This window comes from Emys orbicularis, chromosome 1, assembly GCF_028017835.1.
Source record: "Emys orbicularis isolate rEmyOrb1 chromosome 1, rEmyOrb1.hap1, whole genome shotgun sequence".
NCBI classification, from domain to species: domain Eukaryota; kingdom Metazoa; phylum Chordata; order Testudines; family Emydidae; genus Emys; species Emys orbicularis.
Genome location: NC_088683.1, coordinates 175,453,599 through 175,478,760, shown reverse-complemented (window position 1 = coordinate 175,478,760; position 25,162 = coordinate 175,453,599). Strand labels below are relative to the sequence as shown.

Here is a 25,162-nt window from a genome sequence, read left to right as displayed (position 1 = left end):
ATAGCATAGTTCACTTATACATCTACTACTTATTTCAAAATATGTATGATTAAAATGGAAGCAATGTCTGAAGGGCCCTAAAAATACTTTGGTGAAAATGAAACTCAAGTACATTGCTTTAAAACAATCAAACTGCGATCATATTTGTTCCTAGCAATGCAATTTCCTTTAATTATATTTCTTAACGCATCATAAGTCAATCTTTAGTAAAACTTAACTATTAAAATATAAAACTAGTTACACTAAATGTGTTTTCAAAAATTTAAATCCAAGTTCATGTATTCACCATACTGGATTAAAAATGGTATTAATTTGCACACAATTGAAGCGGTTTGGAATTGAAGCTTTACTTCTTTATACTGAAGCCCTAGTTCAGTACAGGAGCGACTGATACTTTAAGCCTTATTTTGACCTAAACTTTAAAGTAATCCAATATACATTCCTGTAAGACTATTTGTTTAAAAAGTCATAAGAAAGACACCTGTGACTGCTTATTAACAAGGATGGGCAATTGTTAACGGGAGACTCTGTAGTACTTTTGATGCACATAATCCCCATTTTTGTTTTATAGACAAGAGAAACTGTTAATAGCACTAACATTAAAATGCCTACTAACAAATCACTGCTATCAAAAGATGACCTGCACAGCAGCCTGAAAAAGAAGCTTCCCAGTTTGCCAAGTAGGTGCCTAAAATAATTACACCACTTCAGAAGAGCCAGATTTTTGGGGCTTCAGAGGCTAACAAGCTGTTGAGTATGGAAATGTACCTATAATTTATGATGCTAAAGAAAGTAGTATGGTAAGTTGCTGAGGCTCGATTTTATCCATTAACAGGCTTCATTCACAATTTCCAGGCCTACTCCGAGATATCCTCTTCCAGGTAGCCAGGACTTTCAGGCAGATAATGCACATCTCTATGTGTATAGGAAGAGAAGCTGCAAAATACGCCGTTAGGTTTTATAACAGGAAGAGGATGAGGCAAGAAGGAAGGGAAGAGAGGCACCGAGGAAGAAAATAAAATGTTCAGAGGCAAAAATAAATCCTTCCCTGGGTGTCATGTGGTACTTTGTGAGATATCGGATTAGTACAATTTATGGGACCCACTGTGATATCAAATACTCACATCCGTTTAATAATGTTTTCAATCACTAAAGGACTGGGACATGGCAAATTAGATTTGAGGGGGACTGGCAGATATGTCTGTGGAAGTTTGCATGATGCTTGCCCACACTATGCATGGCTTAAATAGTGATATCAACATTTTTGGATAATTAAATTAATCTTTAAATAATTAAAATATTTCCAAGACAGACATATGTAATAGTCAGGGCATAGCTGTATACCATTTTTCAGATGGATGTTTAGCAAACCCAGGTACAACTCTAATGCAATTAAGAGGAGTGTAAATTCCCCTATGGTAGAAATTATGCATTTACAAAGAATTCATCATCACTCATTTTTTACTGAATATCTCTTTGGAGACAGATTTACTAACATGCATATTGAATTACAGCAGTCAGAGGTGGAAAAGACCTATTAAGGTAATCTAATCTGACCCCCTGCCAGGCAGGGTTGTTGGATGTGATTTTGAAAAACTACATCGTATTCTAACAGATACTTAATGTTTTCTTTGGTTGAGTCTCAAGATTCACATTAAATGTAACAGGAGAGGAAACTGACACTTAAAAATTAAATTAGAAATTAAAAAGAAAAACAGAGCAATAAGATTACTTCAGTATCTCAAAAAATAAAAAGATCTGTTGTAGAGACATGCGTTCAATGACTTTGAAACACTTAAATGTCACAAAAACTTTGGAGTTATCTAATGCCAAAAAGTGGGTATTTCACACTAAAAGTAAATTAAACAATGTGATAGGTTGCCATTTTATCCCTTTTTTAAAAAATGGCATTACAAACCCAGACTTTTATAAAACAGACATATAAGTGGATATCAAAACAATACCGGTATAGTATTTCGTATTACCAATCCCACAACCCCAGACGGCTCTTTCTGTGCATGATTATATGTTCTACATCTTTTCGGAAGGGTCAGCATTAATTATATCACTAATTTAACCATTTTCAGTGTTAAAAAAAAGATTATATGGGTTTCAGGGCAAGTTACAAAAAAAATGTAACATTTCAACAGTGCCATCTTTTGGTCACTAAGCAGAAAATGGATTTTTCTGGTTTTGATCAGGGAAAAAAAGCAATGAATCCCTTCTAAACCATTCATGCAGCAAAGAATCTGAAGTCACATTTACTTTCATCCACACCCCTTCTCATTTGAGATGAATTAGATCATGGAATTCCACCCTCCTTCTTTAAAAATCAAACTGAGTCCAGTCATCCCAGAGTCATGTCAGTTATATCCCATAGTTTTTCCAAAATCAAGCTGTCAAGGCCAAGGAAATTCCCTGTGTCTACAATATCTAATTCACAATATATTGTGATGACAGCATGGCACGGGGATGGCGTGACATCAGTACAAATATTCTCTCTGTGTCCCAAGCATTATGCTTTCCTCTCTCCTCATTACAGTAAGCTTTCTTGTCATATAGAGACAATGTCTTTCCAAACAATAATTAAGATAAAAAAGGGAGTTATAGCAAGTAATTTTTTTTAAAGGAAAATCTCACCTGTTTTGTTTTCCCCAGCAGCCTGAACACTTTGAAAGACAACAGGCCCCTCTTACTCTGAGGCAAGTCCTGGGGATGATCCTCTTGCTAACAGAGAGCTACTGTATGTCATTTACGACACCAGAAATACAGAAGCCCTGTACTAGAGGCTGACTACCAGTTTCCTTCTTGCTCCCATGATGGTTTAACAATCAGCTGTGTAACATTCAGATATATTTTATTTCCATATTAAATGTCGCACCTGGTTTGCAAGTTCCCACTCTGGGTTTCCATGCTGCCATTACCACAAGTGGCAATGCTATTTTTAGCAAGACAGCCTCCACCAGCAGGAGGCATTCCACATATGCCGCAGTCACAAAACTTAAATACTCTAGTCATGTAATCATAATGGAAATGGCTTCTTCTCTTGCAAACTTTCAAATGCCTGAGCTGAATGAATGTTCTTTTTTATGCCAACAACTTAGTTCACTAATTAAAAAACACCATGTTTGTCTGCAGCCCAAGCAGCACTTCCTCTACTAGGGAAGGGAGAACAAAAGACTCACAAAATCTCCTAGGGACTTAATCCTGCAGCCCTAATTATCCCAGGCAGCACTACAGATGGGATATTAAAAAGCCCCAAAGGGAGTTAGAGCTGGTCAGGAATTTTCTGACAAAACAGATTTTCCTCAGAAAATGCCAATTTGTCAAAAACAAAATGTTTCACAGAAACATCAATTTCAATGAAATGCCAATGAAACACGTGCAGGGCTCTGTCACAAACTTGTCTGATTTCCTGCCAACTTGCCCGGGGACCCTGGGCTTCCAGGGTCCACGTCTCCAGGGGGCAGCCCTGCCATATGGACTTCCCTGGAGTCAGGGACCACAGGTCTTCCAGGCTCCCTGCTCCATGGCACCTCTACTGGAGCACAGAAGCCCCGAGAACAGCAGCTGAATCAGAAACCTGAGCTCGGGCGCCGAGGGTCAATTTTGTTTAGAAATTTTTGAAACAGTTTTAATTATTTCAAAATGAAATTGGGGGGAATTTTCCCTTCCATCAGATATTTTGAATTTTTTTACGCTTTGTTCCAAAATGGAATTTTCAGAATTTCCCATAGAAGAGAAATGCCGACTTTTGACCAAGTCTACTTGGTATTTATGCTTCTAAGTCACATAGGGGCCTTTGAAAATCCCACTCTATAATGATGGATGTTAGGGTTTTCTATAAGAAAAATTCATATGTAGCCACTTAGCTATGCAGTCAGTTTTCACTTACAGTTTATAAGGATAAACTAGATTTTTCAGTCTTTTCATACTGAAAAACGAAGATGCTAACCTTCCATTTTTTTCTCTTTTTCTACTAAACTTAGGACTAGTGAAAAGCAGCAAACTGACACCCCAGGAGACTGAAAACTCCACAGTACAATCCTGCCCGCGTGCCCTATCCGTGCACTAAAACACCACCGCTGACAACCATGGGTATGTCAACATGGCAATTAAAAATCCGTGGCTGGCACGTGCTGGCTGACACGGGCTCATGGGCTGTTTAACTGTGGTGTAAATATTCAGGCTTGAGCTGAAGCCTGGCCTCTAGAACCCTATGAGGTAGGAGGGTCCCCGAGCTTTTAATTGCTGTGTAGATATACCCCATAAGTTTTATTCACTCCCAGATGCATTCAGTTCTTGGCCTCTCTGCTGAGACTAACAACAGTGCCAAATTAATGCCAAGTATGATATTTTTGTGACAAACACACACTTGTTCATTAGGAAATTAACCAATTCCTATTTACACACGTCACTGAACGGCATTTAGATAGTAATACTGTAGCTTTGATGTCACTACTGACTTCAGCTGGACTTGGATACAGGGCTCTTCACTTTTAGCCCTTCCATTCAACTGCTACTCTCTTGAGCTACTCAGACCACTGAGATACAGACCTTGTGAAATAAATTTATTTGCTGGAATAAATTCACTGCTGTTAATTGTCACTTATAGTAGTTTTACCCTGGCTACACTGGGGTTTCTGCTGGTGCAGATACACTGATGACAGGTTGCTGATGGCTAAAATAAGAGCAAATCCCCACTGGCGATAAGACCTTATCTGGTTAACTGAGTGAAAGGTGACTTCAAGGGGACTACTCATTTGCTTAAAGTTAAGGACATGCTTAAGTGGTTTACTGCATGAGGACCACAGCCATCATCTGATTAAAGAGGAACAACTAACTGCAAGGAAAGGCTTGTGTGAAATGGATACAGTAGAACCGCAGAGTTCATGAACACCAGTTACAAACTGACCAGTCAACCACACACCTCATTTGGAACCAGAAGTACACAATCAGGCAGCAGCAGAGACAAAAATAAATAAATAACAAATACAGTACAGTACCGTGTAAAAAATAAAGGGAAAGTTTAAAAAAAACATTTGACAAGACAAGGAAACGGTTTCTGTGCTTGTTTCATTTAAATTAAGATGGTTAAAAGCAGCATTTTTCTTCTGCATGGTAAAGTTTCAAACCTGTATTAAGTCAGTTGCAAATTTTGGAAAGAAATGTTTTGTTCAGAGTTATGAATATTTCAGAGTTACAAACAGCCTCCATTCCCGAGGTGTTCATAACGCTGAGGTTCTACTGTACTACTGTACATGTAATCAGAGAAATCAGACCCTCTTTAGCAACATATGGAAGAAGAGTTCAATCTCTGTCTTTCAAAACACCAGAAGGCAGCAATAAATAGCAAGACAAAAAAACAAAACAAAACAAAAAAACCGTGAGGCTTACAAAAAAATGTGAAAGTGAAAAAAAGAGTCTTGTTTTTCTCTTAAGTTTAAATAAAGCATCACGAGAAATATTCACCTGCGTTAGGACCTTGTATAGTGATCTGTGTACCTTGTACTGCCCAATGCAATTACATGACTGAATTATAACTCCCAGAAAAAAAGATAAGAAATTAAAACAGTCAATCTTTTCTGCATTACTGGATGCTGCTCTAGTAAAAAATAAGGTATTTTACCTATTCACATAGAGACAGAAAATCCATCTCTCCTCTTTCTGAACACAAAGCATGATAAAAAATGAAAATGAATGGAAAGAAGCGCTGTAGTTTATTTCCAATCATGTTAAGCAAATTCACCACCTCAATGGAAACGTGCAAATAACCTAGACATTTTGAGGGGGAAATATATCTGGTAACGTACAACATTTACTACAAATTAAATGCCATTTTTCATTAAAAATGAATAAATTCTTTAGTGAGACCACATCACTATTTTTCAACTGCTGGCGAAAGTAGATAAGCATATAATAGCTGTGTTTTGAAAAGCAGTAGTCTGTTCACTCTCTTTCAGAAGAAAGAATATTTTCAAAAGGCTGGACTCAAGGGGAAAGTGCAGGTTAGGTGGCATATTAGGTTACCGTATTAGCTAGTCACCTGGAGAACTGTGCTGAAAATCCTATTTTATGACACAAGGGCAAATGGTGAGCTCATTCTAGTCCACCCATTTGTGTAGACCTCTAAGCCATCATGTAGTGCGGCTGCATGATCAGCAATCTCTGCTCAGGAGAAGCCTAGGACTGAAGCACCAAGAGTAACACGGACCAGAAGCTTTCTGAGGAAGCTTGTGCAGCATCTACCTATTTGCACCTGGGTTTAACGAATGCTATTAATTCCCTGTTTTTATGAATTCACTCACTCACTTTTCTTTTTTTCTTTTTTTTTTTGTAAGCCTCCTGGCTTACAAAAAGAGATGCTAACCAAAACCATTTAAAATACCATATTACCAATATTCATAGTACAATTGAAGTTATATATACACACAAGCACATACACAATACTGCACTACAGCACTTCAGTTGCACAACAGTAATAATAAAAATACATATTATGGAGTACCTGTCACAGTTCCATAGTTAAGGTTGAATTGTGTACAGCAATTCAAACACTTCATTACATACAAAGAATACAGTGTGTACTCTCCAAAATTTCAGCTCTTACTCCGAGTACAGGATGAATTTTCCAAAAGTTTACAAACAAATCAATGAGTGACTTAAAATTAAAATAAGACCTTTAAGAAATTTAGCATTCTGTGTCAAAACATTTTTCTGTATCAAATGATCAGAATAATACAGACTCTTCACGCTTCCGATATAGTTAAAATGCACTGAAATCCTGAGCACTGGCTACATTTTTTAAAGTATTCCCAATCAATTTTGGCCCAAACAACCTTAGCTCTGCTGTGCAATGACATCATAAAGCAAAAAAGAGGGGGGGGGGAAATCAAATTTGCCTTTAAAAAATCAGTTTAGTCTAATCTGGGCCTGCAAACACTATTATACAGTAATCATAATTGTACGGTCATCACAAGTTGTTACTACAAGGAGGAGTTACAATTGTTTGGCTCTGCATTTCTATACCTTAACTTGAAAGTTGATTTTTTTTTTTTTTTAAATCACAAATTTTGGGCCATTTATCTCATTTGCATTTCATCCATTTTATTATTATTCTCTTTCCTTCTATATTTAAGAATTACAGCTAAACAATGTAAATGTTCAGCCTTTACAAAGAACTAATTAATCCTAATAAAATCTCTGAAGTAGATAGGTATTTATCCCTGATTTACAGTTAGGGAAACTGAGGTAGACACTTTAAACAACTTGCTCAAGATCAATGGTAAAGTCTCTATTAGAGCCACGATTTGAACTCAGTTAAAACAAATAAAAGGAAGTTCCTCTTCACACAGCGCACAGTCAACCTGTGGAACTCCTTGCCTGAAGAGGTTGTGAAGGCTAGAACTATAACATGGTTTAAAAAAGAACTAGATAAATTCATGGAGGTTAAGTCCATTAATGGCTATTAGCCAGGATGGGTAAGGAATGGTGTCCCAAGCCTCTGTTTGTCAGACGATGGAGATGGATGGCAAGAGAGAGATCACTTGAGCGTTACCTGTTAGGTTCACTCCCTCTGGGGCACCTGGCATTGGCCACTGTCGGTAGACAGGATACTGGGCTGGATGGACCTTTGGTCTGACCCAGAATGTCTGTTCTTATGTTCCTCAATCTTAGTCACGCACAGGCCATCAGAGCAGTAATTGACAGTGAGTAGAACTGTATTCTATTATTATTGCTGCCACTGAATTGCTGACCCATCTTGCACAAGTCACTTAGCTTCTCCCTGACACTGTTTCATCCTTTTTCTTGATGAGGTGTTGTGAGAATTCATTAGTGTTTGTAAAGCATCCTGAGATAAAAGATACTATAGAAATCCAAAGCATTATTAAACCATTTACTGAACTCATTGGGACTATGCACATGCTTAAATACCTTGCTGAATCTTAATCCTTGACATACTCCTGACAACAGGAGCCTAACAAAAATGTTTTAGTCCCTAAATTCCAAAATCCAGACAAGTGAAAAATTACAGTGCATACGTTATTGAATTTACAGTCTTATTGAGCCCATTGGAAGGAAAGCTATATTAACATTTTTCTACTAGAAGTTACAGATCAAAAATATATTGTCCTCACAAATCCAAATTTTTGTTGCTGCTACTGTTTGAGGCTAGTTCACTGCACATTCAGCAGATGTGATGTTTTTCTCTTCTAGATTTAAGAATAATTGTATTAAATGTTATTTGGGGTGATAGGCACTTTTTTGGCTTGCTTTTTTAAAAACCAGGTTCTGCTGTCAGGAGTTTTCTACATCAGGATTATAATCCAGAATGATTTATACAAATTTGGAAAATTTCAGTGAATGATGTATGCTTCCTTTTGCTAGAAGTTCACAAATTAGATTTTATATGTCAAATATTGAAAAGAGAAAACCGAAGGAGGTCAGTGTTTCAAATGTGATTGATTTCTTCAAAGGAAATGGGTGACATGATGCATTACTGCAATAAGACACTCATATTTCTGTTATCAATCATAGGTTTCTGGGAGGCCTTTTTTCTCTGGAAGTCATGCAAAAGTATCTTACACTGTTCCTATGGAGCCTTCCATAAAAAACACTCTTTAAAAAAAACATTACTTTATTCCTCTCTCAATTTGCCTTGACAGCTGGATACTTCTGAAGTGAATCACTGTGCGCATTTAAAAGTTTAGTGTTTGATCAATAGCTATAAAACAATATACAGCTGCAGAAACTATTTTTTGGAAAGAAAAAGAATTCTTCTTTAACCCAGCTCCAAAAACATGTTCATTTATTATACCGTATTGCATTATTTATTGTTCGTTTCAACTTTTAAAAATTATTTTCTATAACACATATACAAGGACAACAGTTGTATTAATAGTAAACCAAAAGGCTTTAATAGGAAAAAATATTAATTTTCACGTGGTTGGAGGCAAAAACTAAATCACTGCTAAAATAATAAACTTTCAGCACTATTCCTTTTTCAACAAAATATAGTCAAACCAAATCTGAAAGGTACTGTCAAGGCTGAATCCCCACTCTGTCAATCCGAGTGCAGAAGGTGTGGGCCTGCAAGGATTCTAAAAATTAATACTTGCCACTCTCAGACCTTGACTTGGTAAATGCTACCACCACCCAAATGCAAAAAAACCCCTCTTGGACTCAGGAAGGAGCACTTGGGAATTCCTCCCTGTGGGGTACCCTCAAGCCCTTTCACACACACACACCCCCCAGGAAGAGCTGAGAAAGAAAACAAAGGAAATCAGCTGTTGCCACCAGCTAATCAAACAGCATATGCACAAACCTCTTAGGACACCAAAAATCCAATCCTGTTCTTAAAAAAGGTAAATTTTATGAAAAACAAAAAGAAAGAAAATACATCTGGAATTTAGGCTTTTGCTAGATTTTAAAAGAGCAATCCAAAAATCAAGCACTCAAACTAGCTTTCTTGGGGGTTCATCTTAAAGGTTACAAGCAAACAAAAGCATCTGGGGTTAGCACAGAGGAATCCACAAGCCAATAAGAAATAAAAGAAATAACCCTAATTGTGTCTTTTTAGACATTCCCTAATTTTTCTTACATATCTGAGGCTCCAGATAAGTAGGTTCAAGGTATGAATTGATAATCTATAATCATACCTGGCTTAAAGCTACTTACAGCATTACTGCTCCGTGTCACTGCAGCCCAGAGAACAACAGACAAAGGAAAAGTTTCTTCCCCAATTTTAAAAAGTTCTACCTTCCCATTGGCTCTTTTGGTCAGGTGCCTACTCCTTTTCTTTACCTGTGGGCTTGTTAACCCTTTACAGGTAAAGCAAGCAGAGAACAGACCAGGAGGGATTTTATAGCTAACTGGCTGGCTGGGTGTCCATCAAAGGGCGCTACTCCCCCTTCTCCCCCCCCGCCCACCCATGTATCACAGGTATTGTGGGGAAGCTTGCATTGCTGTTTCTCATGCTCCGGATAAAGAAAGGGCTTCAGTTTTCCATACTGCTGACCTAGAACCTTGTACAGGAATGAAATTCCTTTTCAAGTAAAATATATAACAAGCCTGATTTGGAGTAAATTGTGAATTTTTACATAAACACTACCATTTGTATTGCTGCTTAACCTCTTATTTATAAGCATGTGCCTCAAACACTGCAAAGCTATAACAATTCTGCAGCAGCAGCACAGACAGCTAAAAACTTGTGGTTCAATCCTGCAAACACACATGGGTAAACCTACTGAGTTTGTGTGTGTGTGTAAGTGTGGACAACACTGGGCCCTTTCGCTCCTCCTGGAAACAGTCCTAATAACACAAACAGAGAGGCAGAACAATCTGAGATCTAGTGTGACAACTCTAGTGGTAACCATCACTGACTGGCATGTTTGTCATCAAATTAGCCTAAAAGTGAACTTCAAGTGATAATTCTGCTGAAAAGTAACAGAGAAAAATGCCTGATCAGAACTTCCACTATTGGACATGGTTATAGACCACTTCATTGAAAGTAGACATGGATTCTTGCAGGGTAAGCAGGCTTTATAAAATGGTTTTTAAAAACAATTATAAACCCTACTCAAACCTCCGCTTAAAATGTGGAATACGGCCAGAATCAAAAATACCTCTAAAGCCACAATGAACTTTTTAGGTGCTCCCTCTCCCTCTGTGTTTGTTTCTGTATCATAGCAGGGTGTTTTGAATCATTCTGCAATTTAGGCCAAGTATTACATGAAGATGCACTCTTAATGAAGTCAATAGAATGGCATGGGCTATATGTCAGTTGAGGATTTGGACCCTGGTGTTTATATTGCAGTTCTACATTTAAATAGCTCCACATTAACTCTTATCTAACTTTAAATTTAACAATGCTACAGACCGCAGCACATTCTGCACTTACCAAGTGGAAGGAGTACTGTACATGAAACTTGGAATTGGTTGTTACCAAATCTTGCCACAATATTATTTAATTTAATCATGAGAAAGCTTCTTTAACAGCTTTTCTTTCCACTTCTCACCTTAGTAGCTGTACCTGTAGAGCAGATAACTCCTTCCTTTGGATGAGTCTAAGTGTAGCCTGCTGAATATCCGAAGAGAATAACCAACTTCTGTCATTTGAACACGGAGCATCCAGCAGTACCTGTACAGCCAATGAGTAAAAGAATGAACAAAAGTATTAACTGTCAAGAAGTTAACTATCTGTGCAATGCATCTGATTTGAAAGTATTGGAAAATATTTTCTGTAGAAATTTGAAGCATCATTTTTTGCTTTTTAGAAGCATGAAAAAAATACAATTTAAAATGTTTTACCATTTTTGTGCATGTCTGAGAAAACCACACCCTAATTACTGCACCATGAATACCATCAATATTATTATAATTATTATCATCCATTTGAATAGCTCCCATCCTTGATTACTCTTGTTTATTCATCTATTTAAATGTTACAGAGTACTAACTGCTGTGTATTATTCATAATTCAATGTGATGAGTCAATAAGCAACATCATGTAACATATGCTCAAAGACACATGCACAAAGTCTCATCAGTTCAAAGTTTAAAGTATGCAGAAAACATGTGGTCAGCTCAGTAGACTCCTCCCAGACAAATCAGAAGGACCATCAAATGGAGAATAAGTTTTAACATTAAAATAAAAAGTTTCATCTTCACTTCATGAGCATTTCACAGGACATGGTCAAATAGCTACAGAACAGGTCAGGTTACAGTAGGAAAGGAAGGAGGAGAACAATAAAAGTATCATTTTAATTCCATCAACTTGCCAATACATAATGGTGCTACCTTGTCGTACAATTCAGGATGGAGATCTCCAATCTGTCTCCCATCCAGTTCAGAGAGAGTAATTAAATTCATCAGGGGCTCTGGGATGAAGGATTCTAGTGTCTGCTTCAGCCACTTTGATCTCAGACTATCATACTCATTACAGTGAAGATGACCTAAACACAAATTACCTAGAATCAGTGCTCTATTATTTTTATAAATATTAGAAGTTACAATTACAGACGTTTCAGTATTTCCCTGGGATTGTCAGAGATTATAACGTACGTGCTTATGTTACTGCACATTTTACAACACTAATGGATTTTTATAAACCCTAATAAAATGTCAACATGCTCCTAAAAGGTGATCCATAAATATTTAGTAATAAATACCTACAGAGTGAAAAACTTTCACAGTAAAACAAACTTAAAATGGTAACACATATTCAAAGAGCAGTGGTATGAGTATTTTTCTGAGATCTTTCTACTGCTATGGGGAGGATGTACATGTCATTTTTTAATTCATCACAAGCTTGGTCTTCATCTTATGTTCCCAAAGCATTTCAACTCCTCGCCTACCAGAGGCTGTAACCTACTAGTATTGACATAAACACACTTGCTCTTTTTATTTTTAGCACTATAGCAGGGGTCGGCAACGTTTAGCACGCGGCTCGCCAGGGTAAGCACCCTGGCGGGCCGGGCCAGTTTATTTACCTGCTGACGCGGCAGGTTCGGCCGATCGCGGCCCCCACTGGCCGCGGTTCGACGTCCCGGGCCAATGGGGGCGGCGAGAAGCGGCGCGGGTGAGGGATGTGCTGGCCGCGGCTTCCTGCCGCCCCCATTGGCCCGGGACGGCAAACCGCGGCCAGTGGGGGCCGCGATCGGCCGAACCGGCCGCGTCAGCAGGTAAATAAACTGGCCTGGCCCGCTAGGGTGCTTACCCTGGCGAGCCGCGTGCCAAACGTTGCCGACCCCTGCACTATAGCCATGACAATTACCCATTTAGATTAAACCTTGCTATGTACAGGCATTGGTCCAAGCAACAGCATCTCATTTTCCTCCTGCTCCTGCCCTTAGATACTCAATACTCCCATTCATTTTCCTTGCCTTTAGGACCTCCTGACACCACAAGAACCATAGCGGGCTGTGTATATGACCTATGTATATCATAACAGTCACTTTCTTTTGGTTGAAATCATCCTCCTAAAGCTTATTCATTTCCTTTGCCAACAATCTGATCCCCTTACAGCTAAAGTGTAGAACAACCCCCTGGCACAGGTACTCCATTCTCCAAAGATTCTCACTCTGCTTAACGAACTTGGGCCCATCCCTTTTATGCACCATCTACACACCCTGAGATTGCTGTATGTTCTTGTCCAGCCAACCCTGTGCAATTAACATATCGTATTATCACAAAGGTGTACAAATATTTGACACTTGAAAAAAGCTTGTTTTCCTGCGCTAAGAACTCTGTGATTAATTTACAGTTACAGTAACAGGCTTGGCAGCAGTACACGATACACAGAGTGCATTCTAGACAGGAAGAAAAAGCAGTGCCACTCTGTCAATGGTTTTTCAATCTGCATTAATATGAAGCCAATTTACATATTAACATGTCCAGGTTTTTGACCTTACTAATACTAGGACAAACTGACTCCACAATATTCTGATTTCAACAATCTGAATCGACACAGTACCGTGTCCCTTTTAAACTGAAATTTAATTTCATAACAGACACAAACATGCCTTCAAATAACTTTGATAACTGCATCTGGAACCTGATTTCTGTATTTTAATCGCATAACAATAAAATACATTACCTGGCCAGGCACACTGCAGCATAGCTATTGATTTACCGCCTGGAGCAGCACACATATCCAAAACCCTTTCCCCATCCTTTATTTCCAATGCCAGCACCGACAGAAGTGAAGCAGCATTCAGCAGATAATATTCCTTGAGTTTACCAATGTGGTGTTTCTGTGCAGGGAATCTCCCAGGAGTTCTACTAATGTAACATTTTAATGATCCTGGGAGATAGGGTAAGGTTTCCTGAAAGAGACTATGATACCCCTTCAAATGCAAGTTGTTCTCCAGTTCAGAGGAATAGCTGAATTTATTAAGCAGAACAGCATATTGCCAGCACAATGGTGATGTGAGCACCTCCCTGGAGGTTTAAAAAGGAAAAACAACAAAGAGTTATATTTAATAAGTGGCAGGTTACAGTTAAGTTTCCATAATGTAGCAAGCCCTTCATCTCAGGGAATTAAAGCAAACACCACAGCTAGGTTTTGTGCTCGCCCACAGTTATGATATTTTAAGTGTATTCTAGTGGTTTGAGTCTGTTTCCACAGGTTAATTATGAACTATGTAATAGAGTATTTTCTTCTATAGTTTTAAATGTGTTACTTTTCAATTTCATGAAATATCCCTTTGTTCTCATGTCTCAAGAGAAAGGGTAAGTCAGAACACTTGGTTCACCTCCATTATTTTTATATACAGGATCTCAGGAGCATACAAGCATAGAGAAGCTGTGAACTCATTTGTAAAAAAAGACAGAAACAAAAAACCCAACGCTGCTCCCAATTAATCTTTCACCTTGCTCTTTTAAATCAACCCTTCATGTATTCTTTAATAATCATTGTATAATACTGTGAATCTCACAAATAAAAGGTATTTTATTCCATAGTAAAACTTATCACATAGTAAATGGTCTCTGCAAATAATGAAATTTTCATGTCTGAAATCGGGGGCTGGGGGTGGAAGGGGAGTTTAATGTATTTGGTTTTCATTGAAAAGGATAACAGTGTTTGCTGATTTGGAATCCTTTTTTGCAGTCTTTGAAAAAAATAAACCCAACAGGGTTTTGTTAGCATTTACATTTTGGGAGACGTAAGTCACACCATGGACTGATCTGACTGATACTGACTAACTGAATCCATACAACTAAAAAGTGACTCCAAGAGCAGATCAAATGGGCACCAAAATAAACACACTTAATCCAACATCCATTACAATCTTCTTTGAAGAAGCTTTCTGAAAATAAACAAGCAAACAAAACAAAAAATAAACATTACAGATGGTCTTTTAATACTAGGGAAAGTTACCAAATAAATCAGATTCAAATCTGTTTATTTATTAGGTTCCTCAATCTTCTTTGAAAACGGTTAGAAAACAATTCAGAAGGATCTGTGTTTTAACAATTTGACTAGCCAATGAGGACAGAGACAAAAAGCGTTTGAAGTGTTTGAAAATGAAATGTTTGATAATAGGCTCTGACTTACTCTAAAATATTTTTCAGCTCTATCCCATCATGGTTTGGTCCTGCCCACATGGTACTAGAAAAGTATCTAATGGGAACTATATTCAAATTACCGGTATGTTTTACCATCCTGCCAATTTAGAAAACAATGTTCTCCAACTCTACCTCTAAGGGGCAGATCTTCAGTTGTGTAAACTGTGAAAGCTCTGTTGAAATATCTTGGGGCTGTCACGTAATTTCGATGTGACTCCGTTTCCCCGTTTGGAAGATAGGGATAATGATCTCACTCAAGGATATAGCAGAAGAAGAAGCTGAATAGTGAGAGAATGTTATTTTAATCAGGCAGAGCTTAGAAAAGTACCCAGGGAAATAAATATAATTAATGGTAAATCAAGTTACTGTTTGTTCTGTAATTGGAGTGATTCCTCTTTTATATTGTGAATATTTCTGAAGTTCATTTGATCTTTTTTTGATAACTGTCTCTGATATAATTATTGTTTCCTCATTTTTCAATAAATTGCTACAGGAAATATGAAACTTGCTGATGCACCTCCCCTCCTTTGACCCTAAAGGGCTTTCCATAGGCCAAATCCTGGTGCTATTGGAGTCAAAGCAAAAATCCCATTGACTTCAGCCAGACCATAATTTGGCCCTAAGTATTCTGAGGAAGAAAGAACAGAAAGAAAAAAGGAAATCAGGAGGGAGGAGGAGAAAAGGAAAAAATATGTTTCTCTTTACTTATCGTGGAATGTTACAGAGACCAAGGATTTGTTTGTCTTATTTTTCTTAAAACTGGCTGTATTCACAATTGTTTTGCTTTTTTGACATTATTCAGACAGGTTAAAACCCCTAAAGATAAAAATAATAAAAGCTATTTTGTTATGAAATATTCCCTCATTTTAACTGTTTTTCCATTTTGTAAGTCTGTCTTGACGATCATCATGGCACTCACTGATGAAGCAATTCAAGGCTATGATTAATACTTAGCTTTCAGCTCATAACATTGTCTCTTTTTCTTTTCACAACTAAGTGGAAACTAAGTGAGTTATGGTTATGGAGAATGACAGGTTTCAGAGTAGCAGCCATGTTAGTCTGTATCCGCAAAAAGAACAGGAGTACTTGTGGCACCTTAGAGACTAACAAAGAAGTGGGTTGTAGCCCACGAAAGCTTATGCTCTAATAAATTTGTTAGTCTCAAAGGGTATGTCTACACTACGGGATTAATCCGAATTTATATAATTCGAATTTAGGAAACCGATTTTATAAATTCGAATGTATTCGGCCACACTAGGCACCATTAATTCGGTGGTGTGCGTCCAAGCTACCGTAGTAGCATCGATTTCCAGAGCGTTGCATTGTGGGTAGCCAATAACATCTAATTGCCAATAACATCGAATTGCGGCCACACTAACCTTAATTCGGATTAACAATACCGATTTTGACGCTACTCCTCTCGTCGAGGAGGAGTACAGAAATCGAATTAAAGGGCTCTTTAATTCGAATTAAATGGCTTCGTTGTGTGGACGGGTCAAGCGTTAATTCGAATTAAAGCAGCTAAATCCGAATTAAAGTCGTAGTGTAGACCAGGCCTAAGGTGCCACAAGTACTCCTGTTCTTTTTGCAGTTATGGAGAAGACATCCAGCCTTTATATTTTCAATTCTTTGAGGGGATTTGTCCAAGTGGGATAATGTCCCATCAAGAATGAAAAGATAAGATTGCATATGACAATAAAAGGGTCATGTCACCTAAACTGTATCTCTACATCAGACAATGTGATCTTTCCTGCACATTCCCTCATTTCCCAGATGCTTAACTGGAATTATTAAAGACAGTGCTCATCTATCATTCCATGCTGGTATCTTAGTTGATCCGTAAAATAATCAAAAGCACAATGTCCAGTTTGTATGAATTTTATATAGATCTTTGCAGTTATTTTATGGGGTAATGAAAAGAGAAAAAATAACCTGACTGTGCTCCATGCCTCTCCCAGCTCCTTCATGTATTGCTTCTCAAAGTGATCCAGAACAACTTGGCAGATCTGCTTTTGAAGCTTCCCTTCTGATTTCAGCTTGGGGGGGGGGGGGGGGGGAAGAAGTCGACATGAAAAACTATTAGCCAAAGATTGCAGTACATCAGATTTTAAATACATGTGTTTGGATTAATAATGACATTAAGGTGCTCAGGTACCCCACTGATGGGCATGGTATACATGTTTTCAGGGCTGGCAACAGGAAATTTGGAGCCCTCTGTAAAATAAGATGTGTGAATACCATCTCTCCTGACCTGTGAACAAATCATCCAAACTGTTTGCTCAGGATGCTCCCTCCCTGGACTACTAAATAAATTAAAAGGATTCTGGGGCGTCAACATACCAGGAGCAAAATAAACAAACCATCATTAAGAAGATTATATCCCTAGAAAATTAGCGCGCCTGCAAAGGAATCCCTCTCAATGTATCTAACTAGAAGATAGAAGTTAAAGTGTATCCTTGTGCAAGTCATATAGAATCCAATCCCGCTTTGAAGAGTTATAGCAACTGCTTTCTTCTAGGAGTGAATAAGAACAGTAGAATTAATTCAACTGTACGTTTTGTTTGTTTTACTTACATACACAAAGAAAATTCCTAGCAATATTTAGGGACTCATTCTGCAGAAACAATCCACTGATAGATATTTGGGCTTCTATACCAGATTAAGCTATTTAAAGAAGATCTGCAAAGGAAAACACTGGGTTTGTGCTCTTTTAGGCTTTTTTGGGGAATTCTGTGCCAAAACCATAAAAATTCTGCATATTTTATTCATGAATAAATAAATGTGGAGGCTCCAGCATAGCAGTGGAGAGCACAGGCCACTGGCTGCATGAAGGTGGGAGACCACCCTGCAGCCCTCGCCCCAGGACATGGACTCGGTAGTGAGACTGCACCCAACCCTGACACAGTGCAAGAGCTGGGCCTGCCCCAGAAGCACACTGGGGCCCTGTGCCTCTGCACCAGGTGCACCAAGATAGCAAGTGAGAGGGACAGAATCTCACATGCATGCCCAGCCCTGGCCCCCGAACCAGGTATGGGGCAGGCAGGCTCAGCCTAGCAGGAACCAAGTGTGGAGGGGCTTAGTGTGGGGGGATCCAAGTGTGGGGTGAGACGGTTCTGTGTGGGGCAATCTGGATGTGGGCGGCTCGGGGGGGGGGGCAGATCTGGATGCACAGTAGAGTTGCCAACCCTCCAGGATTGTCCTGGAGTCTGCAGGAATTAACAGATTAATCTTTAATTAAAGATTATGTCCTGTGATGAAACCTCCTGGAATACATCCAACCAAAATTGGCAACCCCAATGCACAGGGACTCGTTGGGGGGTTCCGGGTGCAGGGGGCAATGGGACTCTGCAGGGGGGGGTCCAGGTAAAGGTGGTTGGGGCTCAGCAGGGGGGTCTGGGTGTTGGGAATGGGCTCAGTACGGGGTCCGGGTGCTGGGGGCTTAGTAGGGAGGTTTGGGTGCAGCTGGTTGGGGCTCAGTGGGGTGGTGGTTTGGGTGTGGGATGATTCTTGGGGTGGCCCAGGTGCAGGAGGGTGGGACTTGTCGGGATGGGGATTCAAGTTTGAGGGGCTCAGCGGGGAATGGTCTGGGTGCAGTGCTGGGGGTCTGGATGCAGGGAGGAAGGGCTTGACAGGGGTCTGGATGCAGGGGTTTGGGCTCAGCAGGGGGTGGGGTGGCGGGAGGCCAGGTGCAGAGCAGGTCTGGGAGCATGGGGTGAGGCTCGATGGGGTATGTGGCTGGGGGACTTGGTGTGGGATTCTGGGTGTGAGGGGTTGAGGTTTGTTGTGGGGGTCTGGGTATGCGGGGGTCCAGATTCATGGGGGTTGGGCAGATGGGGGAGCAGATCCCCATACAGTGACTCCTCCTCCTGCAGTTTAGGAGCGATGGGGGCAGGAAGTGGGGGCGGGGAAATACGGAGCTTCCTGCATCCGGGGGAGGTTTCCTCGGCCACTCCTTGCAGGGGAAGAGGAAGTCCCGTCCTACCATACCCCCAGCCCAGCTGGGACAAGTAGATGAGCCCTTCCCCGCAGTGATTTACCTTTACACGGGCTGGTTCGGGCGCATGAAACTACGTGCCAACACTGCTGGGGAGGGGCGCATGACCACTCTTACAGCTTCCCTTTGCTTCCCCAGCATTTTTATGTGGGGCAGCAAAGAAATCTACCAGGGACATGAATTCTGGTGCAGAATTCCCCCCGAAGTATTCTTTAGGCTATATAAAGAGGGGGACTAAAAGGTTGGAAGGAAAAGTGCTTTTAAAAGAGGAAGGATTGGGGGGTTGTTTGTTTTTTTTAAATAGAATTGAGGTCTTGTGTTCCATTTCACTTGGAAGACTACGGATGACTGGAGAACTAGTTGGATTAGGAAATCAAACCTATGATGGCAGTGAAGCTTGAGCGATTGAAAGGAGAAGGGATTTTTAGATAGTCTGTTTATAATGTTGCTTTTGTTTGTGGGCCTTCATTAAGCATGTGTGTTAACAAAAACATCTAACACATAATTAGGAGGAAAAATCTCTTGGCCAAAGTGTCACTACTCCTCCGCCTTCAATCAAGATATGAAAACTTCTCTTTCCAGTTCTGCGGCTCAACAAGGAGACCTCCAGCAAAAAGCAAGAAAGAAAAACTTGATACTTCTAAGGTATAAAAAAGCCAAGAAAGTAAACTGAAGAAAAAAATTCATTTTTTTCAGGTCTTCTTCATATCTCATAAAGATACAAAAATAAAAACCAGCACCAACATATTCCTTCTCCTGCCTCCCCTCCCCAAACACACTTTGTAGATCACCTTTAAGCAGGAAAATTGACAGAACCATGGAACCACCATAACCAAGTTTTTCAGATTATTATTATTTTACAGAGAAGGGTATTGGGGCTGCACATGCATTACTGAAAATATAATCTGAAGTTAACAGGTATAGTTGAGAACATAATTAGGACAGCAGAATCTCTATCACTGGTGATAATACAAAAGAACAGATTTTGACTGTCAGGCTATTTATCTACACTAGAAAGGGTTGTACTTGTTTCCAGTAATGATACAATTATATTTTTGCGGGAAAACTTACAGATTTTTCTTCCTCAGAACATAAAATACATATGTGGGGCTGGAATGTATGGGGGAAAATTTACTTGCGTATTAAGTAAGTCTTATTTAAAATCAGGGTTGCATACTGCATATGGACCTCCACATCATCATTTTTATTATGTCACTTTTCAGGGTAGAAATATACTTATAAGTACCCAATGAAAAGCAGGCATAGGAGCCCTGAAGTATAGAACAAGGAAAATAAAAACACAATTATTTATAATAACTGGCTACTGTTTGCAAATCTTTGTACCCAGTGGGTTGGTTTAGATTTCAGATGTTATAATTTAGGACCAAATTGCAGGCAGAGAGAAGTGGCCTGATACCCACAGGAGCTGGGATACACCTACTGTATTTCTTAACCTGCTAGTTCTGTGGTGTTAGAGGTTAAGGCCCCAGTACTGCATGTGGGTGGACCTCTGGGCCTACACAGAGCCCCTGAAGTCAATGTGGGTCTGTCCACAGGGTGCTCTATGCAGGACTGGGACCCACAATATCAGAACTGATTGGAATATTTTTGACAGTGCACAGAAGTGAAGACTACCAAAACCTGTCAAGACCACTTTTTCTATTTTCTGGCCAACTATTAAAAATGGAAGGGGTGTGTGTGTGTGGAGGAAGAGAGAGTATAGAGCCAGATGACTTCTGTTTGTATTAAGTCTAATACTTATGGGCATTAACAAATTAAAAATAATCAAAATTACATATAAAAATAGTCCGTAGAATGCTTACTAATAATATCTTACATTAAAAAAGTCCACAAATGAGTACAGTTTACTTTCACTGCTTATGCTGTTTCTTATCTTCTTGGACTTCTCAGTACTGCCAACCCCAAGCATTCAAAAATCTACTCCTGGGGAAATTCTGCTGGACTGCTCCATACTGGGTCAGACCAAAGTTCCATATAGCCCAGTATCCTGTCTTCCGACAGTGGCCAACGCCAGGTATCCCAGAGAGGATGAACAGAACAGGTAAACGTCAAGTGATCCATCCCGTCGCCCATTCCCAGCTTCTGGCAAACAGAGACTAGGGACACCATCCTGCCCACCCTGGCTAATAGCCATTGATGGACCTATCCTCCATGAATTTATCTAGTTCTTTTTTGAACGCTGTTAGTCTTGGCCTTCACAACATCCTCTGGCAAAGAGTTCTACAGGTTGACTGTGCGTTGTGTGAAAAAATACTTCCTTTTGTTTGATTTAAACATGCTGCCTATTAATTTCATTTGGTGACCCTTATTTACTTCTTCTCATAACACAAAAACTAACACTTCTTTATTTACTTTCTCCATACCAGTCATGATTTTATAGATCTCTATTGTATCGCCCCTTAGTCATCTCTTTTCCAAGCTGAAAAGTCCCAGTCTTATTAATCGCTCCTCATATGGAAGCCATTCCATACCTCTTATCATTTTTGTTGCTCTTTTCCGAACCTTTTCCAATTCCAATATATCTTTTTTGAGATGGGGCGACCACATCTGCATACAGTATTCAAGATGTGGGCATACCATGGATTTATATAGAGGCAAGATGATATTTTCTGTCTTATTATCTATCCCTTTCTTAATGATTCCCAATGTTCTGTTCGCTTTTTTGACTGTCGCTGGACATTGAGTGGATGTTTTCAGAGAACTATCCACAATGACTCCAAGATCTCTCTCTTGAGTAGTAACAGCTAATTTAGGAGGTGGGGAGAAGTAGCAGTGGGGAAGGAAGGGGGGGTGGAATAGGGCAGGGGGAGGGAAATGTGGGAGTGAGGGGAAGGGGATAGGGCAGTGGGGGAGGGGGGTGGGAAGGTGATAGGGGAATCGCAGGGGGAAGCAGGAGCCCAGCATGCTGCGTCCCCTCGGCAGCAGCTGGGGTTCCCGTTAAGCAGACCCATTGAACCCTCACCCTGACAAGCACTACCTCTCTACACCTGGACCCCCCCCTCCCCAAACAGGCTCCACTCCTCCGATCCCCTCCCCACTGAGCCCCAACCAGCTGCACCTGGACCCCCACCCAATCAAACCCCACTCCCCCAGCACCTAGACCCCACCGCTGAGCCCCATCTCCCCACACACACCCTGCTGAGCCCCCACCAGCTGCAGTTGAATCCTCTGCAGAGTCCCATTGCCCCTGCACCCGGAACCCACCAACAAGCCCCTGTGCATCCAGATCTCCCACTGAGCCGCCCGCATCCAGATTGCCCCACACAAACCTCTCACCCCACACCTGGATCTCCACACACTAAGCCCCTCCACACTTGTATCCTGCTGGGCTGAGCCTGCCTACCCGCACCTGGTGCACCTGGCAGAAAGGGGCAGGGCCCACAGGTGTTTCTGGGGAAGGCCCAGCCCTTGCATTGTGTCAGGGTTGGGTGCAGGCCCCTGCCGAGTCCCTGTACCAGGGAAAGTGGGGGCTTCAGGGCGATCTCCCACATCAATGCAGCCAGTGGTCTCTGCTCCCCACTGCCATGCTGGAGCCTCCACATTTATTTATTGACAAATAAAATTTGCAGAACTTTGCAGAATTTTAAAATATTGTAAGCATAATTTTTATTTTTTGGCGCAGAATTCCTTCAGGAGTAAAAAAAATCAAAAGTCAGGGCCCTCCAAAACCATAAAACTGTCTTAAAAAATCATGAACCACTAGTTTCAAGTAGCTTTTTCTCCACCTCCTTTCTCAGGGCTTGTCTACACAGGGAAATTTGCCAGTTTACCTATAATAAATTATACCACTATGACTTTCTGTGTGGACATTCTTATTCTGCAAGAATAATATCCACCCAGGGAGTTACATTGGTAAATGGCAGATTCTGTATGACTTTAACTGTTTAACTGTGGATTCTGTGTAACTGTAGTCTTTAAGCCATGATTTGAGGACTTCAATAACTCAGCCAGAGGTTAGGGGTCTATTGCAGGAGTGGATAGGTGAAGTTCTGTGGCCTGCAATGTGTAGGAGGTCAGACTAGATCAGAGGTGGGCAAACTTCGGCCCGCGGGACCGTCCGGCCCGGCCCCCGAGCTCCTGGCTTGGGAGGCTAGCCCCCGGCCCCACCCCTACTGTCCCCCCGCCCCTGCAGCCTCAGCTTGCTCACTCTGCCACCGGTGCAATGCTCTGGGCAGCGCAGCTGCAGAGCCCGGCCTGACCCGGTGCTCTGTGCTGCGCGGCGGCGGTGCTGGTGATGTGGTCCGGTTCCAGCCGGGTGGCGCGGCTGTAGCGCCGCCAGCCACTGGTGCTCCAGGCAGCGCGGTAAGGGGGCAGGGAGTGGGGGGGGGTTGGATAGAGGGCAGGGGAGTTTGGGGTGGTGGTCAGGGGGCGGGGGTGTGGATAGGGTTTGGGGAGGAACAAGGGGTTGAATGGGGGCAGGGGTCCCGGAGGGGAGGCAGTCAGGAAGGTGTGTGTGGGGGGGGGGGTGGATGGGGCAGCAGGGGGCAGGCAGAGGACAAGGAGAAGGAGTTGGTTGGATGGGGCAGGGGTCCCGTGGGGGCCATCAGGAATGAGAGGAGAGGTTGGATGGGGTGGCGGGGGTCCCAGGACGGTCAGGGGACAGGGAGCAGAGATGTGTGGATAGGGCAGGGGTTCCGGGGGGGGCCATCAAGGAACAGAGGGGGATGGATGGGGCAGAAGTCCCAGGGGGGGCAGATAGGAGGTGGGGGCCAGGCCATGACCCCCCTCCCCTAACCGGTCCTCCATACAATTTACGAAACCCGATGCGGCCCTCAGGCCAAAAAGTTTGCCCATCTCTGGACTAGATGATCATGATGATCCCTTCTGACCTTAAAGTCTATGAGTCTGTAACTATAACAGTGGTTCTCAAACTGAGTTGTATCACCCCCACTAACGCCAGATTAGTCCCTATGGTTGGGAACCACTGCTCAGAAGAAAACTGTGAGCAAAATCATGTGATGTTAAAGACAGCTACCTTTACCCAGTGTAGCATTGCCAACATGCGGCATTCAAAAATCGTGAGTCAAACTCTAAAAATTCATCAGAGTGGCTTACCAAACCCACAACCATTTAAAACAACAAAAAAGACTGGATTTCACGGTCCCTGATGCATTTTTCATAGCCGTGAATTTGGTTGGGCCCTAATCATGAAGGCCATGAAAAAAAAAATTGACATGAACACCAAGGTTGTGTCAACCCCAGGAACTGGGGCTTTAAAAATAAAACAAACCGCCAAATACTCTGCGAGTCTGGCAGTCGAGATGGCAACCCTGGGAGGGAGCTCTCACTACAGCAATCATGGAGAAGAGGGGAGAGGTGCGGAAAGTCAGGGGGAGAAGAAGTGGTGTTGTGCCCTCCTGCTGCTCTCCTCTCTTGAACCCCCACGTGCCCACTAACATCTCCGTGGGTTGCTTGGGGAGAGTGATTTCTCTCTCCCCCGCCCCTTCCTATCAATCAAATTCACTCCTGACTCTTTGCTCTTTTGTGCTTTTTTGCAGAGAGGAGACCGTGTCCCCTCGGGCGCTCAGCTGCCCTGCCAGTCTGGCCCCAGTGCAAGCTTGCGGTTGCAATGGGGCAGCAGCAGTGGGTCAGGAAGAAGGGCTCTTTCCCAATAGTAAGGGGGCCTGGGTCCCTCCCCAGTCTCCTGGGCTGTTTGCCTACTGCCAGCCAATAGCTTTTGCTACCGCACACTGACCCACCCGCGCAGCAGCTGCTCTGGAGGACACCGGCTGTCCCTGTCTCTTCCGGCGGCACAAGGCCCGGCACCCGCCTCTCACCTGCTCCTGGGCCAGGGAAGGGCCCCCCCGCAGCCCACAGGAGGCAGCGAGCTGGCGGCGCAGCCGGACTGGGGCGCGCAGCAGCCACATGGTGAAGGGGCGCCGGGTCCGGCGTGTGCGCAGCGGCTCGGGGGAGGGACCGCCGGCGCCTGCTGCGCGCCCCGGCCGGGGGGAGTGGAGCGTTGCAGAAACGAGAGGGCGGGGCTCAGAGGCAAACAGCACCGCCCCCACTGAGGGGGCAGAGGCGAGGCGGGCCGGGCAGGGGAGGAGCTCAGCTGAGCTCGCTCAAGGGCCGCGGGGA

At 41.9% G+C, this 25,162-nt stretch overlaps 1 protein-coding gene across 1 annotated transcript in view; it reads right to left on the bottom strand.

The window, feature by feature from the left end:
- The window catches only part of NSUN3 (NOP2/Sun RNA methyltransferase 3), a 30,085-nt gene extending 5,134 nt beyond the window's left edge, over positions 1-24,951 (bottom strand). The window contains exons 1-5 of the mRNA XM_065397430.1: positions 24,862-24,951; positions 17,002-17,105; positions 13,598-13,941; positions 11,800-11,954; positions 11,019-11,140 (exon numbers count right to left, since the gene is read on the bottom strand). Of these exons, the coding sequence (XP_065253502.1) occupies positions 11,019-11,140; positions 11,800-11,954; positions 13,598-13,941; positions 17,002-17,105; positions 24,862-24,951 (815 nt within the window). The remainder of the gene's footprint in view (positions 1-11,018; positions 11,141-11,799; positions 11,955-13,597; positions 13,942-17,001; positions 17,106-24,861) is intronic.
- Between the last annotated feature and the right edge of the window lie 211 nt (positions 24,952-25,162).